General features: G+C 41.7%; 2 protein-coding genes across 5 annotated transcripts; both read right to left on the bottom strand.

Annotated features, from left to right (window-relative positions):
• Positions 1-560: 560 nt before the first annotated feature.
• Positions 561-14,769, bottom strand: LOC119209743 (polyamine-transporting ATPase 13A3-like). Of its 4 annotated transcripts, XM_037459269.2 has the most exons (33): positions 14,634-14,769; positions 13,175-13,244; positions 12,619-12,792; positions 12,245-12,412; positions 12,045-12,115; positions 11,816-11,899; positions 11,615-11,684; positions 11,379-11,513; positions 11,219-11,291; positions 10,882-11,013; positions 10,114-10,281; positions 9,787-9,944; positions 9,464-9,652; positions 8,668-8,729; positions 7,902-8,052; positions 7,487-7,609; positions 7,370-7,387; positions 6,988-7,138; positions 6,673-6,793; positions 6,111-6,235; positions 5,790-5,953; positions 5,326-5,457; positions 5,104-5,183; positions 4,941-4,983; positions 4,695-4,804; positions 4,357-4,453; positions 3,962-4,034; positions 3,687-3,864; positions 3,358-3,539; positions 2,928-3,016; positions 2,603-2,683; positions 2,285-2,380; positions 561-1,809 (listed from the first exon to the last, which is right to left on the bottom strand). In XM_037459269.2, exons 1-33 carry the CDS (start codon positions 14,645-14,647, stop codon positions 1,627-1,629), a joined length of 3,765 nt encoding a protein of 1,254 aa, XP_037315166.2. In that variant the 5' UTR covers positions 14,648-14,769; the 3' UTR covers positions 561-1,626. The 4 variants fall into 4 exon arrangements, with proteins under 4 accessions (XP_037315166.2, XP_037315167.2, XP_037315169.1 ...); XM_037459270.2 differs by lacking the exon at positions 2,285-2,380; XM_037459272.2 differs by lacking the exons at positions 12,619-12,792; positions 13,175-13,244; positions 14,634-14,769 and having other exon boundaries at positions 11,816-11,897; positions 12,245-12,261.
• A 321-nt stretch (positions 14,770-15,090) lies between these two features.
• Positions 15,091-19,389, bottom strand: LOC119209750 (nucleolin-like). The gene is made up of 12 exons (XM_037459282.2): positions 19,269-19,389; positions 19,060-19,135; positions 18,670-18,804; positions 18,430-18,501; positions 18,210-18,333; positions 17,931-18,082; positions 17,563-17,689; positions 17,267-17,403; positions 17,003-17,126; positions 16,792-16,925; positions 16,553-16,679; positions 15,091-16,469 (listed from the first exon to the last, which is right to left on the bottom strand). The coding sequence occupies exons 1-12, from the start codon at positions 19,281-19,283 to the stop codon at positions 16,277-16,279; spliced, it is 1,416 nt and encodes a 471-aa protein (XP_037315179.2). The 5' UTR covers positions 19,284-19,389; the 3' UTR covers positions 15,091-16,276.
• Positions 19,390-19,392: the final 3 nt, after the last annotated feature.

Below are 19,392 nucleotides of genomic sequence, written 5' to 3' on the forward strand. Positions count from 1 at the left end.
ATCAGTCATGTACAGAACCTTAGTGATAGACGCTGTAATTAATTGTCATTGCAAATAAAAAGTCATATTTTCAGGAAACAAACGTAAAAACCTCATAATGCAATCAGCATCAAATGGTTTTGATTATCTTGTTAACTCAGGCTCTCTCTTGCACTCTCACACACAGACACACACAGACACACTCAGACACACTCAGACACACACAGACACACACAGACACACGTCAGCTGCAATAAAAATTAAAAAGGGACATTCATTTTTGCTTCCCTCTTCCACAGGAAGAATTGTAACTTAATTCAACTATAAGACAGGAGCAGAATATGTTGGGTCTTAAAATTACAACAGTACCGGTTATGTTGATCGAATTTGAATCCATATGAACCCATTTGTATTTGTTTTAACTTACATTATAGCAGCAGCTCATGGGAGTGGAAGACTGTATGTTCTTATTTTCAGTGAAGCAGAAAGATTCCTACCCTTCACAAAATAATTCATGAGGATTTAGGAAAAGAAGAGTGCGGTTAGAATAACAATTTTTTGTTTATTTTTTGGGTTGGAGAAAATTATTATTTTTAATACAATTTGTTGCTTTGTTATGTACTTAATTTTATTTATCTTGTGATTAATCTTTTACCAAATTAGCTGTCATCTGTTTACTGTAATCAATAAATGCCTTGGAAGTTAAAATATTTGGGGGGAAAAAAAGAGAAAAGAATGAGAATTTCTTTATTAATAATTTGCTGTATTTACTGTTTAGTGTAATTTCATATTATTGTTTGGTTTTCTTATTTATTATATGTCCCATCTAAATAACTCAAAAATTAAGCAAAAGTATTGAAACCGTCAATTCAAATTCATCAACATGAATCCCGCCAGTTTGTGGCCGAATGGAAATAATTGTCGAGCCTGTACACGATGGGCCTAATCCTAATCAGATAGTGCTTCACTTTAAATGTTATCTGCTGAAAGGAATTGTGTGCTGGCATTATCTTCTTCCTTTGGTAAATGATGGTCCAGTGTTTTAAAAACTATATTTTTAAAAGGAAGCATTGAAGGACTGAGAATTGCAACAGCTCTTATCAAGGCGGCCACTGGCTGATTTGACTCAGTTAAGAACCCTCCTAACATTTCACCATGATGACACACAAGAAAACAATACACTGTGCTGCAGATGCGGCTGGCAAAAAAAAATTCACAGGCCTATTTAACACTCTTATTTCATTCTCAATGTCACATGTTATTTCTGACTTTTGCACGCCACTGTAAAGAAACTACATTCAATTTTAGTGAGTCAGTAATTAGCAATACATCCCCAAATATTAAGATGAGACGAACGATGACACTGTCTTATCACAGCAAGAGCCCGAAGCGTTGGACTATTCCCTAAACAGAAGCCTCTGGTGTGCAGAGGGCTCCTCTGTTCTGATGAGGTCAATCCCAACAAAGCGAGCAGCTCACTGTGTCGGCCATTTGCTGCGATTGGAGGCCCCGCCTTCAGGAGCCTCCTGGACGTCGCACACACACACACACACACTCACACACACACACCCTCTGAGCGTCCGTCACACTTCTGAACTCAAGCTAAAGTTTTATGTTTAGTCTGTGCGGTAGTTTGCTCGTCGGGGGTCAGAGAGGGGCAGAGATGTGGGACTGTAGGTCTCCGGCGTAGGTGACAGTGGAGGACCTAGGGGGCCAGTCGGCATGGTCCTTCAGCCCCAGGGCCAGCTGACGGTAGCTGACCCTCGGGGGCTTGTTCTTCCGACAGAACAACCAGAGGAGGAAGGAAGAGGCCCAGCGATCATTGGCCTCCTGGGAACATGTAAAGAATGAGAAACTAGGCAGCAAGTCCGCTAGAGGCACGACTCAATATTATCTCTACACCTCAGACACGTACCGTATGTTGATTGTATACACACAAAAAAACGTACAGGAGATATAGAGATTGGTTGAAAAGTTACTACACTCCTATTATTTTCAAGAGCGTATATTCATGCCTTTTTGTGACATTGCAGTAAGAAGTTTCTGTTCTAATGATTCCGGGAAAGCCAAAATAAATTATCATCACAAAAATCAAATGAAATGGTAGTATACGGAAGGATGGTCTATAGAATAATACCTTTTAATATTTTAATATTAGATTTAGTTTTTAATTATTTATTTACAGCATGTAACAAGACATCAGATGAAAAAAAATGAAGAAACCGACTTAAAGGGTTAAAAGTGGATTTACTAAAAGGTTTCATTAAAGAAAAAAAGAAAAGCAAAGTCAAAAAAGCTTCCCCACCTGAGGTGCGCCAGCCGAGGGGGGCTGTGTGGGGCGATTTACCCCCTGATTGCATCTGAAAACTAGCCTCTCCAAGATGATGTCAAGGATCAGAATCTACAGGAGATCGCAGGGGCAACTTCAGAAAATGATGGTCATGAAGATTGGGTTACAGCCAAAGAAACGCAAGGAGAAATAACTCAGAAGGAAAATTGCTTATTGATTTCAGGCAGGTAAAAATCAAAAACATCAATCAAAGCATGCAAGTCACAGCATTCTAATTTACAGAGAGATCAGTGACTTTGAGCTCGCACGGTGTGTGATGTCTCTCAAGCGTACCTCCAGCACGAAAGACACAGCTGCATTCACTATGACAACGATGACCAGTGTAACGCGCCAGTCATGGGGAACACACACGATCTGAGTGGAAGCAGAGCAGCGGGAACAGAGCAGTGAATGCAAACACACACACACACACACACACACACACAAACCATGCACCTTCATGCACCTTCCCAGCAGCCTTTGTTACACCTTCACTCTTCTTTGAAACTTTTCGGGTTTCTTTTCACACTGTTTCTACAACCGGGTGGTGATTCCATGTCTTTAAGAGGATGCAGCGCAACATAAATAAAACTAAAATGCAGAAAAACTAAAGGTTTACCTCCAGGAAGCTGTCGATGGCAGGAACAGGATACAGCATGATGAGCAGGACAAAAGTGTACAGACTGATGCAGGACAGCATGAACGGCCCTGAGGGACAAAAGGACGCGTTAGATGGTGATTTACATCACACATGTGCGGTTTGAGCCAGTCGAGATGGGAAGATATTTGTTATCCATATATTGAAGTGATAACTAAATGGCTTTATAAACGATAATTCATTTATTGAATTAATTATTATTTGTGAAACCGAGATTAAAATTACAGTTTTAAATTACAGTTTGCCTTTTAATCAGCTTCCTGTCTGACGTAATAACTTTATCATCTTTATTGATCAAATGCGGCTGGAAAATTGAACCTTGTCGTGTGCTGATCAATACGCATCACTGTGATAATCAATCATCGCTGAAACAAGATCAAAGCGTTCTTACAGTTCTTGTAGCTGGGCTGCCTGAAGGGCTTTCCTTTGGAGAAAACGATGGCTACAGCCAAATACTGGAAGGAGGAGACGTAGAAGAGGGTGGTGTTCTCGTAGTTTTTGATGTTTTTGTGGTCATGGGGGCTCGTTACATTTTGGCTGTGAGGGAGACTGGACCTGGAAACATTACAGGCACTGAAGGAAGAGAGCAGCAGATAGTTAATGCAAACATTCAGTCAAAAGATGTTCTTTTTAGTAACTATAACTGTAAAGTCGCATTTACACATATTTGCCAACCAGTTGTCTACTGATTCATCGTTTGGCTGAAGGTGAGTTACTCACTCTGACTGAGGCGTCCATGTCTCATACCAGCTCTGCTGTCGTACCAAGAGGAAGGCTAGGACCTGGAAGACCAGGCAGGTGACGATCTGCGTCAGAACCGAGCAGAGCAGCCGACCGGAGATCAGACTGGAGGGCGGGCGTTGCCTCACCAGCTCCTTCCATGCCGGGTTCAGACTCACTGAAGTCAGAAGTTACTGCACGTTAATGCTGGAAGTCAATAGGTGTCTATTACTTTGTGTCTAACAGTGATTCAAAACATTTTGTAAGGTTCTCACTTGTGAAGGCAATGATGAGAATGATGGCTATGTCAATGAAGAGGAACTGGAAGTCCCCCAAGTTGCTGAGAATCTACGACGTAAAGAGATAAATAGCAATGGATTCAATCTGTCCGACTCACAGACTTCAGCCTGAATCTAAATCTACTTTAAGTCACATTTTCCTTTCCATTAAACTGCTCATGTTCACCTTCTGTACGTCATGTGGGAACCGTAGAGGTGTCTGTAAGTCATAGTCGCAAGCTAACAAACAATAATAAAACTTCACCTCAGCAAAGACATTTACATAATTGTGCTGCTGGTAACATCGAACATATAAAAAAATTAATTGCAGCAAAGAAACGAATAAAACGTGTTCCCACATTGTTCAAGGCAAATCAATGCGAGGTGTTTACCGAGTAGAGCAGAGTGACGCTGAGGTACTGGATGATGCTGTAGAGAGCCATGAACTTGAAGACGCAGAATGAGGTTATGAGGGCAGCTCGGCCCTCTCTTGGAAAGAAAATGCATTTAGAGAATGGGAAAAGGTGTGCACATAAACGTAAAAGTAAAAATGTTAATTTTATTCAAGAATTTCCGCTGTCAATCCAATAAATGGAGAGTGTATGACTGTAACTGAAGTGTCTCTATCATCACACAAGTAGTTAATGATCCGTCAAACATCATTTGAATACATTTCTGAAAATGAGGATTCTGTGATGCGTTTGATTTTCTCTGGTACGTGAGTTGCTACCTGATGAGGTGGGGGACACAGGAGATGTTTGAGGTGGTGGAGGTGAAAGGTGACGCAACGGAGGCCTCCAGCTCAGACAGAGAGATCCCGCTATGAGCTCTCTTCAAAGCCTGAGACAGAGAAATCACTTTTTACTACAGTTTTAGTAATAAGACACATCTATGGTTCACAAAAGTGTTGTCTATTAAGCGATGGTATAACTTACACTGTTATATTATTATTTGCGAATAACCAAAAAAGACTTACTCCACAGTCATTTGCACCATCACCACACATCCCAACAGTGTAACTGGAAGGAGAATAGTGGGTGAGTAAGTTCGGCATTGGCCAGTGTTGATGACTCTTCCTAATCACATGACCCTCAGCAGCCCATGAACAGACTTAAGTCACAGACGAACGAGAGACTCACTCAATGCTCTGCAAGACTTCCACCAGCTCCGTCTTCTGGTCTGGAGCCATCCGGGCGAACACGGTGGCCCTGAGCACGAGCTGCGGCGCCCCCGTGTGGAGAGGCAAAGGATTACGGTAAAGTCTATGATGTTAATGTTGTTAAACAGAAAGAGAAACTGCCCCTAACGAAAACCCAACACCAAACGTGAACTTGTGTGTGTCGCTGAAGACGAACCCGTACCTTTTGGACGAGTTGAGGGAAGTGCTCAGTGATAACAGCAAAGGCTTTGCCAGTCACAGCAAAGTGATAGTTCTGTTCCAGCTGAGCAACTCTCTTGTCCGATATGGCGTCCTCCAGGTTGATCTCCACCGTCTGAAGAAGAAATGATGAGTAAAAAAACACTAGAACATCAGAAAACTACCAGACTATTATGTATTACTATGTATTATCCTGGATGACATGTGACGAATTCAATTGGACCCCTTTTTGTGCTTTAATCTGACCGATACATGCTTAGTGGTGCATGCTGGTGGGCTATCCATTAGAGCGTAAATGCCTGTAACAGACTATGCAAAAATGAGCACCAATCATTGCCAAATTGGAAGCAATTCCCGGGGTTCGCGAAATATGGCGCTTACAAGAATGGATCGGGCTGATGGCGATCTATGTGTGTTTTTGATTTTATTCATCACTTTTCGTCTCACCTGATGGTCCTTGTCGGTCTGAGCTGGGTTCTCAGTGTAGTGCCACGTGATACTAGCTGGGTGAAAATCCTTCGGAGGCGCAGCATCTGCAATAATGACCTTCTCGTGTGCACGGACCATCCCACAATCTCGAGCCACAGATATCGCTGTCAACATGTTGTCACCTCCGAGAGGGTAAGAGAAAGAGAAAGGGGGGAAATAAGACAACTTACTGATGTTGAAATTAGGAACTGATGTCATTTGCACATCAGCGGCAAATACGATTATGATATAACTTTAAATCGAGCGCAATTGGTGAATAAAGTTAGTAAAATGATTTACCTGTGACCATCAAAGTGCGGATGTTTGCTTGCCGTAATTCAAGTAGAACCCCTGCAGTCTCCTCTTTTATTTTGTTCTGCATGATGATCAAACCAATGAACTCCATGTTGGTTTCTATCAGGTCCCTAAAAGCAACGAACTTAATGAACAATAAATCATGGGCACTATTTGTTCACTGAAAAGGTAATAAAAAAAAAAAAAATCACTTTATCTGAAAACATTTATTTGTATATATGGCCTGTGTGCTGAGCCTTCTTGTACTAAAGTTTTTGCGTTGTATTAAGATATCATGATGTAGGATTTGTGAGGTTGGCTGTGACCTATTTCTCCATAACGTCTGTTGCAAGTAAAACATTGCGGGTCAAGCAAACAACTTTCAGTTTGATTCAGAGAAACATTTTTCCATGTTTTAGCGCAAGCAGCTATACAAATACGTCACTACAGCACTATGAATATTTTTATCTCCCCCAGGCATCTAGCTATTTCAGACTAAACAGTTACAGTAATTTGGCGTCTCTGGGGTAGCTTTAGTGCACACTGTTATCTGTGGATGGAGGCGTACCTGCCGAGACTCTGGACTTTGTGCCATGAGAGTTTGGACTCCAGCTGTCGATGAGCCAGCGCAATAACCCTGAAGCCCTGTCTGGTGTAGGTCTCCAGAGTCTCTGTGAAGCTCTGTGGCACTGAAAAGAGTGACGGGGGGGCCATGTCATCCTGGCCTTTATTGGACAAGTGCAACATCCGGAGGAGATATAGAGGCCGTAATAAAAGTCCTTTTTGAATGTATTGTTGATTACTTTGTGTGTATTCATATTACATATGCAAATAAAGGGAGGAAATATCCGGCCAGACTTATAACAGAGAGGGGAAGTCAAACCTGTGTGCTGTTTGCACAGATTGGCCACGACCTCCGGGGCTCCCTTCAAGTAAGCCTTCATGTGTTTTTCACCGAGCCTTCTGACCACCACACTCATCCTCTGCAGGGTCGAGGAGAAGGGGAACTGACGCACGATGCCGATCTCACAGGACTGAGGAGAAAAAGACAGGTTGTATGAATGCTAAGTGCCGAAAAAACAGGGGTGTTGGATGAGAACAGATTCCTCTCATATATGGAGGTTAAATATGTAATGGTAAGCTAACCATATTTCACTGAAACCAGAGAGTAGTATCAATCGATTCATCTAACTCTCTGCAAGAAGGTTAAAACGTGTACTTTTAAAGATGTCAACCCGTTTTCTGCAAGAAAGGAGGAGACTTACTGGTAATTCAGACAGCTCCTGGGAAAAAAAACAAGGAATTGATGTCAGATAACTTCACATTATCCTTTACAGCTAAAGAAAAATTGGGCGTTTACAAAAGAATGAGAATTACTGTACCATGTTGTGAGTGAGAGGATTGTTTTGGTTGGCTTCAGGCACAGAGTGCTTAGGAGGTCGCACCACTGTGGGCATTATGGGATTGTGGAGTGCAGTCTCTTCCTCTGTGGGCTCCTCCAGGATCTAAAAAGAAATGAACAAAAATGAAAGAAACGCTATGATATCAGAACATGGTGATGGTAGACTTCGTCTAACCTTCCGCTCATGCGTTCCCCCTGAAAGGAAGAGGCATTTTCTGCTTTTCATGTCGCGGTATCCATGGTAGCAGACACCAACCACTTCAGCCACGAAGCGACCTTCTCTGCCAATGCGGAGAGCGTGGTTCTGCATAATTCATGTTCAGACCGGCATCCAGGCTGGTTGCGGTGCCAGTGACTAAGCGCGTTGTGTGTAAACACTGGAAATCTTTGCTTACCCAGCCGGTAGCGCTGAACATCTTGAGGTCTAAAGGGTCTCCGGAGAGCTCGCCCTCGATCTTGGTCAGTGAGTGGCAGGTGGCCATACACGCCACAAATACAGTGTTAACCAGACTTTCTTTAGCTGGATCCGCCTCGGGGGGGAGAAATCTGTATTGGGGAAGCAGGAGAGAAGCATGATAATGTGTTAAGTGTCTGATGCTGAATCCAATTAAAAAGGTTATAGCCTTTTTTCAGGATTTAAGAATCAATACGTCCTATGATAAAAGTTAATGACAAATCTATATACAGGTTGTATTTTAGGCCTCTAACAGTGTTCCCTTCTCTAATGTAGCAACGGCAGGTGATCTGTACGCCAAAGCAGGCAAATGTACACTGAATAATCAACTGAGAAACTTTCTATAGATAGTATAGACAAACAAGAATAACCATTTTTGGCAAATCTAGCAAATTAAATACCGGACAAATCATCAAATTCACATAAAAATCACATAGAATCTTTAAAGCATTTCTACTCAAATATTTGCAAAACTACCCTAAATGAGTAAAACAGATGTTTAGGAGATGGTTACAATGGTTCAGAGATTATTCAAAAATCTGTCACAGTGCAACCGACTTGAATACATACAAATAATGTGTCAGAATGCTGAAGACAAAACCCATCCAGCCGAATTTTCTATCACGAATAAATCTGATTCTTGTTTTGTGGTTACTCATAGAGATGTTTTTGCTAAAAGACATCAAAAGCTATCAAAAGTGTCTTACCTGCCACTTTCAGCTGTCTGAACACCCCAGAGGTCCAACCCGTCTTCTGTCAGAGTACCAGTCTGAAAGGAAACAGACATTTTATAGAGTAGTAAATTTAATGATTATATCTCTAAATTCTTAGAGTTGTAGTAATGTGTTTATTTAACAAGGAATTAGAATACTGTGAGTCTCTTAAAAGAAAAAAAAGCACAATCAAAAAACAAACTTTGATTTTAGGCTGCAACTCATTTTCAGTACATTGATTTGTCAAGTTAAAAATGCTGGAAAATGCCAAAGCAATGCTGACAACTTGCCTGTTTAAGGTGACAAACACTTCAAAACCAAAGACATATATTTTGAAAGTGAATAACAATTAATTGATTGCCAGAATAAATCGTTTCAGCTCTTCTTTGATTGTTCTTTTTGCACCAGCAGTTCCACAAGTACTGAATGAAAGGAATGTTTCAGGGTATTACACGCTTTATTTTTAGATATATTAGTCACATTTTAGATTAACAAGGTTTCCAAGTGATTTAATACCACGCTATTAACATCATTTAAGAAGCATTATGCATGGTATTGTGGTCAAATTAACTAAATGCAAATCATTGCCTCAAGACATCACGACTCATCTTAATTTATGACATTGCGGGTCGTAAAATAATGAAGTCATTCTCCCTGCTCTTCTACTTTAGCTGGAAGGGGTTTTGGATGCCTCATAACTCATTTTCATGCATTCTAACTAAGTCAGTAATGTATTGAGTTTAAGTTGAGCAGTCCTACAAATCCAGTTACACATGCTGGTTCAGACTACCTTGTCGAAGCAAACCAGGTTCAGTTGACCGCACATGTTGATTCTCTGAGGACTGATGCAAAAGATGCCGACGCGCTTCAGCCGGCGCTGTGCGTACACGATGCCGGCTGTCATGGCTGCCGGCAAAGCGGGCGGCACGGTGATGGTGATGATGTCCAGAGATTCGATGATGATGGTTTTAGCCGGAACCTGGATGAGATCAACGAGGAACCATCAAGGTCTGATAAAGAAAGATTCCTACGGAGGGGACGACAGACTCCCGAAGCCTCTTTGAGATACAGCCTCCTAAATGAAACATGTGTGAGCTTCTCCTCTCAGGTCACCTTGTTCATGATGCTCAGGATGACGGTGTAGATGAAGCCGATGCCCGCCACGCCCACCAGACACGACAAGAACAGGTAAGCGTCGCGGTACAGCTTGAAGTCTGTGGGTTTGGGGTGAAGGATGGAGCGCACCAGCTGGCCTTTCTCTGTACTGAAGCCTGCGGCAAACACGTGAGAGATGACATTGGATTATTTACGACTTCCTGTAAACCCTTGCAGAGGCTGAACACGTTCAAACCTGGCAGCGGTCAGCTTACAGTAGAGACTAAACAAAACTACTTTCAGAATGAAGGCCTGCAAGCAGTAATTCCCCCTCCTGGGTCTCACCTGTTCTGACCACAACCGCCTCCACCAGCTCTCCGGCATAGAAGCGCGTCTGGATGACGCGTGTTCCACAGAACAGGATGTGTCTCTTATGCTCCTCCATATTGAAGCTCCGGGCCGCCTCCTCGCCTGAAGTGGGCAGACTTGTCTTGGTAACTGGCACGCTCTCTCCTGAAGATGAACGGAGGTTTAAAAATCAAACAAAACTCCTTTAAAACATTACAAACCTGCAGAGTTGCGCACAATTAAAATAATGAACCAACCCAAATAACCAAGAAAGTTGCCACGAAATGTGACACGATTATGTTTTGGTCAACTTTCATGGATTCATAGTTTGGGTGTAATTATGATAACTAGTGTTCTTTCTCTGCATTGACCTGAATCTTTAATTGGTTTTGTCTCCTGTGGATGAACTAAAACACCATCAGCTGGCTGCTTGAGTTGCACCAATAGTACAAGATGAACAGCTTTCAAGGATAGCGATGAAATCACTTTTTTTCAAGACAACAAAAAAGAAGGCCAGCTCACCGCTGTGTCTAGTTGATAAAACAAACAATGTTAAAACAATGAAGACGGACCATGAAAAAAGTAGTTTGACAAATGACATCTTAACTCAAAGTCCATTTGCTAGCTTTTCCCAGGTCGTTCAAGAGGAAAACTCCATGAGAACTGAGTGAGCCCCGTCTCCTGATGAAGATCTTGAGATGCAGCTCAGAGAAAAGCTAACAGGTAGACGTTGGGTTAAGATCATAAGATATAAGGATATACGACCTGTCAACATGCTCTCATTTACAATGCAGGTCCCGTGTGTGAGCACAGCGTCGCAGGGCATGATCATCCCATTTGCTGGAATAATGATGACGTCACCGGGCACAAGATCTGTTGACATGGCCTGTTCAATATCTAGAGACAGAGGCGGTGGAAATGAGTCTCTCACACTCTCTCTCTGCCGTGAATCATGACGATGCTACTAGGAATCCATAAGGTGATTAATGTGTAAATACAGTACTACATAAAAATGTACGATTAGCAAATATTAAAACATGCACATAAGTTAGTCCTGAACAACTGACAAGTCTTGTTTTTACTGAGAGCCTGATTCACATGCCTTTACTTCCTCTGCAAACCGAAACACGGACCACGCTGTGTGCTGCCACCATGTCGTGCAGCATCACGTATTGCTGGAATAAGAGAGTCACAGCATCATGAATCTGAACGAAGCGCTAAGAGCATTTCCTACATGGAACTGCTCTTCGTCTGTGTCTCACCTTTTTAATGGTGTAGAGGGAGGTAGCTATTGACATCACAGACATAAAAACTATGGCTGTAGCATAATAGTAGTAGTCCTCAGCACTCCAAAGAATGACACTGAAGAGCTGGAAGATGTAGAAGGGATTCAAGACCTGATGGATGAAGATAAAGAAACGTGGAAAATATGAGCATTTGATGGCGTTTGTATACTAAAAGAAATGTCAGATGTGATAGTAAAGAGCTCTGAACTCACTTCCTTCATGAGGAGCTTGAATAGAGACGGCACTCTAACAGCAATCTCATTCTCCCCGAAAAACAACCTCCTAATAGTTAAAAAAAAATAATTAATCAACTTGTCACATGCCTGTCGGGCAGTTTCTAACTGGATGCTTGTTTTATGGAGGATGGGAAGCTATTTGATTAGTAAGAACAATATGATGCCATCGGGCCGTACCTGTAGTCCTGCAGGGCTTTAGGGAGCCCCGAGCTGTGGTCAGAGTGGATGCTCACACAGCTCATCTTCACATCCTCCAAGCCTCTAGAAACGTCACACACATTACCGAGCAGCAGGAAACACACAAATGATGCATGCTGGACCAACTTTTCATTAACAGACATTTAGTTTATTTAGCAACTGTACTTCCAAGTGCAAAATACTTTTTGGTTTTCTTTTGGACTCTTACTTGTAAAATTCAAAGTTTTGCATCACATCGTTCCAGTAGTATTTTGTGCTGTGGTGGGTGAAGTAGTGAATCTAAGAGGGTGAAAATAGAGGTGTAGATATCGACTGTTAAACAAATGAATATTTCAAAACCAGCCAATTCGATTGGGACACTGAATATGTATCTGGAATTAGCATCAGAATGATTTTGCATGGAGGCACCTGAACGGGTTGTCTTAATTTCCCATGATGCTCCTCGCACATAGTGCTGACGCCGAGGCCTCCGTTCGCCACTTGGGCCGCGGACTGCAGATCCGAGCTGTCAAAGGGTTTCTCGCCCGGGGCAGACATCACATGTACTTTGGCTCGAAACCACTGTTTGAACTCATCCTGTTTGTTGATGGAACGGAGAATGGAATTTTTCCTCGGCCGTTACACTGTGCCGAATTTAGAATTTGGCGCTTCATTTATTGTGTGTGTGTCAAAGAATGAAACGGGTAACAATTTGATGGTGAATTTATATTAATATAAATGTTACTGAGAAAAATGATTGTGCGCAAAAAAACAATATAAAATCATTTCTGCTGATTTCCTACCGTGGTCCTGAGCAGCAGTGTGCGTGCGTCCCTCAGCGAGGTGGGTGTGCACGTGCCCTTCACACCCCACTCAGGAAGCCAGTAGAGCAGAAGCAGCAGGAGACCCCCAGAGCACGCAGACCCGACACCCACCAGGATCCTCTTCCACAGGCATGGCCGGTAACCCCACACCTCCTGCACAGCCCGAAACACGCGTCACTCACCGAGGAGCAGGACCAACATGCTGATATGAGGCGCTGGAGAAATTTATTGATTGGTTTATTGAAGGAAAAAAAACGGGGAGCATTTCCGTCGACTGGTTTGGATCGATTGTCATATAAATCACATTACTTGTGAGGAGACTTGATTGTTTATGATATTTAAAGTGACATTAATTTGTGTATGAATTACTTAGTGTTTAAAAAGGGTTGAAATGTCTAAATGTTACATTACATAACCCTCCAAAAATGTAATTATGATAACACCAACTGAAGATCCCACACCAAACGATATAACGACATCTGATGATTCAATGGAAGAGGGCAATGCTCACGGGGAAATGAGAAGGGTTATTTACCATCTCATCCTCCAGACCTTGGTTCATAATCTTCATCTCTCTCGTCTTCATCATGTCAGATGTGCAACGACTGCCAAGAAAAATAGAGTGAATAGAGAATCCCTTTGTTTACTAAAATTCTGGGAAAACACTTTAATGACGTCTGAATAAAAGCTTCTGCTCCACCATGAAAATATCAATGTTCTGAGCTTCTAGAAATTGAAACGCTTTTTTTCCCCCGAGCCAAGCCTTTATGCTGCACATTTTCACTATATGTCTTGACTTGCCCTTCATACCTTCATACCTGTACCCATGTTCCACCCGTGATTCACTTAATAGATGTTGTGTTAAAACACAATTTTCCATTTCTTGTGGATGAATAACAAGCAAATAACCCGACCAAACACATTCAAAGCCAATCAGCTACCTCAATTGTGGTTGTCTTTTATTTTTGGAGAATGGATTACAGCCTCATTTTGGCTCGAGTGCATAAAGAACCAACCCGTCAACGTGTTGTTTTGAGTTGAGCAAGGACGCAGGGCAGGTAGGATGTATTTCAGGGAAACAAACAGTCACCAACAGTCACGACTTCAGTAATGTTGACTTACTTGACAGTAATGACTTTTTAATAAGCACCGTACTGGGTGAAGTTATTTTGATGCAAAAATTACATAAAATTACATCCTTCACATATCCTACATATTGCTTCTGAAAACAGTTGTGTTTTGAAAAGCACACAAACTGTTCCAGATTAGGTACAAACCTAAGACACACGTGACAACATCTGCTGTGAAAAATATAAAAGTGGTGAACTTAATTAGAATGAGCATCATCCCCAACATTAAGGCTGGTTGCATCATTACGATGCAGCAGGGCTTTGGAAGACTGCGGTAAAGAGGTAGACAGTCAAATAAATGCTGCACTAATCAATACAAATCATGTTTGAAGTCCTATTGCTGTCGGCGGGCCAACCAGGATTTTGGATGAGATTTATTTCTCAGCCGGACAAAGAGCCCAAACATTGAGCCAAAGCCACACGGGCTGGATTCTGAGCAACTATGTCGCAGTGCTGGAGGAGCCAGAGGAGCTCTGGACTTCAGACTCGCTTTGGCAAGGTCCCCATTGCAACTTGCCATAACATTTTTTTAGGTTTACATAACAAGTTCCAGATGTGCAAAGTTATCTACATAGACTCAACTCTCGCAGGGCGACTGAGCTCAGGGTGAAAGTACTTCTGCCCTCCACTGGCTTGTGTTTATCGCGCTTAAATGAAGAAAAACCCCTCAAGTCAAACATCTCCGCACAGGACCACCGTTAGATAATGAATGAGGAGCCATTTTCCATCCGCAGTTTGGTTCGCTTGTCACATGTTGACCAAACTTTGCGCGAGTCGCTTTTCAGCTGCGATCAAACTGGAAATGTCCTCCTGGGACGCGAGAACGTCAACACCGCGTCACTCGGCGCCTTTTAACGAACTTACCGGCGACTCTTCATCAGCGCACGAAACGCTCGCGGTCCGCTCGCGCGCGCTCCTGCGTTCGCACGAGCGTGTGGATCTGACGCGTGAAGGCGCGAGCCGGCACGACGCGGGGCCGAGATCGGACCGTCCTAAACCGGTCCATTCAAGAAGGGGGGGGGGGGGGGGGGCGGGGGAGATAAAAAAAAAAAAAACTACAAAAAACAGGATGTGAGGTCACTAGAGGACACCGTGTCTGGGCTTAAGCGCTGCAACTTGTCTTCACTTCCTCTTACCCGTGCAATAAATGCAATCTTCAGTGATTAGAGGAGCCGATGGTTGGGTAATGTGGATTGTTTATGCGTGATATCATTTCAGATCAGTGGAGGGGAAGGAATAGGAAAGAGTTCAGTAATTCCCTGAAGAAAAAAAAATCTGGTTCCTCATCAAACGTTACAAAAAAAACTCATGACACAGCTGGTGTGGTTTTAAAATGTATTCAATGTCACATTTACATTACAGCTTTTCATAGGACAAAACCTCAGGATAGGATATTAAATGAAATACATTTCAGTTAATGTTCAAATGGTTTAAAGCCTGGGTCTTTTCAGGCCAAGGTCCCCCAAACTGATGGCAAGATGGAGCAGAGACCCCCTATTCCCCGCAATTTTTGGTCCGCTACTTTTATTCTTGTGCTTCGCGCTCTTTAGACGGGACAATAAACACCAGAATCTGACCGGATAGTGGCTGTGCTGTCGTTTTTACATGAAAGGTGCGGTGAATTAACCGGTGCCCAGCTTGAGAGAGCACTTGTGTGTAGCTGAATGTGTGTATTGTGGACTGAAAGATAAGGGCTTCTCCATCAATTTATCCGTTCGTTGGATTCATTAATATTATTCGGATTCGTTAATATGTTTAAAGATAATACAATTCTGATTCTGAAGACATTTAAATTTGTGGAAAAAGTGTCGTATCAACCAAAAATTTTGCAGACTCCCTGTTGAAGATCTTAAAGAAGAAAAGATATCTACATGATAACTTTTGCAGACTCCGGCTTTATTTTCCACTCCTTTAAAAGCATCCTGTTGTTAGCCGGTTCCACGCTTCTTACCTGAAATAAATTTTAAAAAACTCTTACGCAAAGGAAGCGTACCAGCCGAGAATCTTAAACAAGACCGTAAACTCAGAGTAATTGACCTTTGTCGTTTATAAAAACACAAATGCTACTAAAACAAATGCGTAGATAAAACCAGCTCTCCCTGTATCAAATTTGACAGATTAGAGCAAAATATTAGATACATTTAGCAAATCATCATTTACAAGAACAATTCTAAAACAGCTGCGAGAGAATAGCAGGAATGCAATTATTCGAGCTAAATTGGCTTATCGCTTCGGCCCCACATGGAAAGCACAAGATGTAAACACTCTAAATACGCAACTTCGTCAAAAATTAGCTAAATCACATGCTGAAAAAACAAAATGAGCAAAGAGATGCCAAGATGCTCTGACTATATGAATGTACCTGCAGAGATGATCATTGGGCGTATACCAATAACAGCAAACATGTTTACACAATACTAGTAAAACTTTATTGATAATAAAATCAATCTAGCCTGAAACTGGTACAAGTACAACGTGTCTTTGTTACAGCAAGTTTAACTGGAATGCTACCTCTTTCCGCCTGGCCCACCATTGCCAGCCCCCGGACCTGCAGGCTCCCCACCAGGTGTCACAGGAGCTTTTAACCTGTTGCTCATGGCATAAGCCACTGTCACTTTGTGTCCATCGATCTCGCAGTCCTCCATGGCTGTTTTGACAGCTTTGCAGTTTTCTTCACTCTCAAACTCCAGAAAGCCAAACCTGAGAAACGTGTAACAGATGACACGTCAGTGTAAACCATTATTGCAATCAGGACAATATAGAGATAACTTTAGGCTACCCACCCTTTTGAGGTTCCGGTCACGTTATGGACAGGTATCCTTGCACTGAGAGCTCCTTCAAAGGCCATTTTAAGAGTCTCTGCAGTCGTGCTCGTGGCGAGGCCCATCACAACCAGTGTTTTATATAGAACTAAAGATAAAAACTGGTTTTCATTACTCATTAATACAAAACTGACTTTAGAAAACCCCTGGAAGGCATTTTCTGCTATTCAATATTACATGAACAATGAATAAATACACACCTTCGCCCTGCCCTGATTTCTGTTGCACATTGCTAAATTGTACTCTGAGAGGCTTTTTGAGGATTTTCATGTTTTGGGTCTCCTTCATGGCCTTTTCAGCATCTTCCACAGAGGCAAACTTGATAAACGCAAACCTGCAAAAGACTACATATGTTTCACCAGAATATTGAAATACTCATTAAAAATGAACATCCACTGTATAGGTTCTCACCCCTTTGATTTGCCCTTTGGCATGGTGACGCCAAGAGCTGTCTGAAAGATTTTCTGGAGCTTATCTTCTTTGATATTGAATGGCAAATTGCACACATACAAGGTGTTATTTGGAGCCACCTCAGCTGTGAGAAAGAAGACGTACATTTGGTAAAGAAGTAAATCTCCAAATCCTTATTAAATTGATTGATGAAAAACTAATTTAAAGAACAATTCACTAGCATTGGGTCATCTTATCGACAGTACCTTTCTAAACGTTATGTACCTTTTTTGTCTTCTTTTTTTCCAGTAGCTTTGACGGCTGAGTCCACAACCAGAATCCGGTCTTCAATCACTACTCCTTGTTTTTGTTGCAGAACACTCTGAGCGACAGTTTTATTCTCAAACTCAACAAAGGCTATGCTGTTGAGAAATATTATTCATTCAGTATTTATAACAAACGCATATATTGACTTCTGCATCAACATCATAACCATTGCATTATTAAAATGAATTATTTTATTTTACACAGCAATGTATAGTCAAGAAGCAGACAGTAATAAAGGTTCTTTCAGCCCTCACCCTTGTGTTGGCCCTTTTGTCCCACCAGGAAACCTGACATCACCAGCCAAGCTGAAGATTTTCAGAAGGTCATCTTTTGTTGTGTTGTACGGGACGTTCTTCAAAAACAAACAGTTCTCATCTTTGGCTAAGCAGAGCACATTGCACAAGTCAGACATTAGATCTTTATCCCCATTCTTGGACTAGAATATGTTGAACATTGATCTACATCAATTGTTTAACATTTCCAGATCGTATCATTAATCAGGTAAATATAAAAAAAATTCATGTCCTTTCAACATCTCTACCGCTGCATCGTAAGATAAAATAGAAAGTTACTTAGAATTTAAATAAATGTGGAATAAAACAATCATATTTAGTTGAGTTACCTTTTTTGTGCTTTGTTTGACCTTGTGCCTTGTTTGCGCATTTGGACGTCGCTATGGCAATAGTGATCGGCTTATCATGCAACACTACTCCATCCAACGTCAAACATTTGGTCAAGTCCATCTTTGAGGCCAAATCTACAAAAGCATATCTTCTACAACAGCAAAACATTTAGTGTTAAAAGCAGCAATATTACTTAGATTGGACAAATGGACAATCTAATGAATTTACTTTAGGGTTCAAAGGAAACTGACTGTTAAAATGTTAAACAGCATACTCACTTGAATTTGTGTAATCTGATGTCTTGAACCAGGATACTTTGATTCATGAAGCATTTGGCCAGTGAGTCTTTAACATCATCAAATGTTTTATGGTCGTTCAGGTTGCTAACATACACACAGTATTCTACAAAAAACGAGAAGAGGAGATGTGTAAAGGCAAGAGGGCTGTACGCCTTACAAAACCAAGCATTTAGCAGATGGTCTTATTTTGAGTTCATACCGTCATCGTTGGGCTTAGTTTTCTTCGGTGGGGAGCTGTCAACAGAGGAGTTTGCGTTCCGTTTCCCTTTTACTAAAACAAAGGAAAAATGTTACAGCTACATCATAAGGAACTTGCAATGGAAAATAGTGTGAAAATTAAATTTGTTGCTATAGTGCCCGAAACAAGAGATTCGCTATATAACACATAATTTGAGACTTTTATCTAACACCGCTGTTTTACTCTCTGAACCATCCTTACTTTGTGTCTTCAGCTGATTGGCTCCATTGGCTTCATTGGTTTCCTTTTTAACACCATCGCTCTCTCCCTCCTCATTCTTCTCACAGGTTACGGATACCGTGGACCTACTTCCAACCACAATGTCCATGGGAGGATCTGAAGAGGAAGAAGCTCGGTTAATGACACCACGCCAAATCCCACAGAGTCAAAGATGCAGCTTTGTTACTGGAACAGCTCAGAATTTTATTCAAACATGTGTAATGCATTTGCACTGTACGGTACCCTGCTGCATATTTAATCATATAACGTTATTAGCTTTAACAGTGATAGTCATTGTAATTTTCCTTTTCATTTAATTGTAATGACTTACAATGATGTAATTTGTAATGACTTTTTCAAAAAATGACTTACCAGTTTTGACATTGTCCACTTCTTCTACTTCTTCACTGGTGACAACTTTGCTTTGCTTTTTACTTAGCCTTGTAGCCTGAAAAATACACATTCACATTAAAATAGTGGCCCAGCTTGGCTGTCCGTTCCTGTGTGCCAGCCTGCAGTTTTTAAATCACCTCAAACTAATCACAGCAACCTGGTTAATATCAAGGCAAATAAATTCTTACGTTTTTCTTCGCCATTGTTTTTGCTGCACCACCACAAGCGTAGTTACCGAAGAATACACGTGGAGCGAGCTAGAAACATCCGCATGAGGCCGATTTGATCCACGCACTGCGCATGCGTGACCAG

Source organism: Pungitius pungitius, chromosome 15 (assembly GCF_949316345.1).
Source record: "Pungitius pungitius chromosome 15, fPunPun2.1, whole genome shotgun sequence".
Lineage (NCBI taxonomy): Eukaryota > Metazoa > Chordata > Actinopteri > Perciformes > Gasterosteidae > Pungitius > Pungitius pungitius.

Bases quoted from the DNA above. Each gene is read 5' to 3' on its own strand.
- LOC119209743 (XM_037459269.2), bottom strand. The intron at 5,184-5,325 runs GTACGGGTTCGT...GGGGCGCCGCAG, and splicing joins TCCCTCAACTCGTCCAAAAG to CTCGTGCTCAGGGCCACCGT. The intron at 3,865-3,961 runs GTGAGAACCTTA...TTCTGACTTCAG, and splicing joins TCTCATCATTGCCTTCACAA to TGAGTCTGAACCCGGCATGG.
- LOC119209750 (XM_037459282.2), bottom strand. The intron at 18,083-18,209 runs GTGAGTATGCTG...TTGCTGTTGTAG, and splicing joins ATCAGATTACACAAATTCAA to AAGATATGCTTTTGTAGATT. The intron at 16,470-16,552 runs GTGGGTAGCCTA...CACGTTTCTCAG, and splicing joins GTGACCGGAACCTCAAAAGG to GTTTGGCTTTCTGGAGTTTG.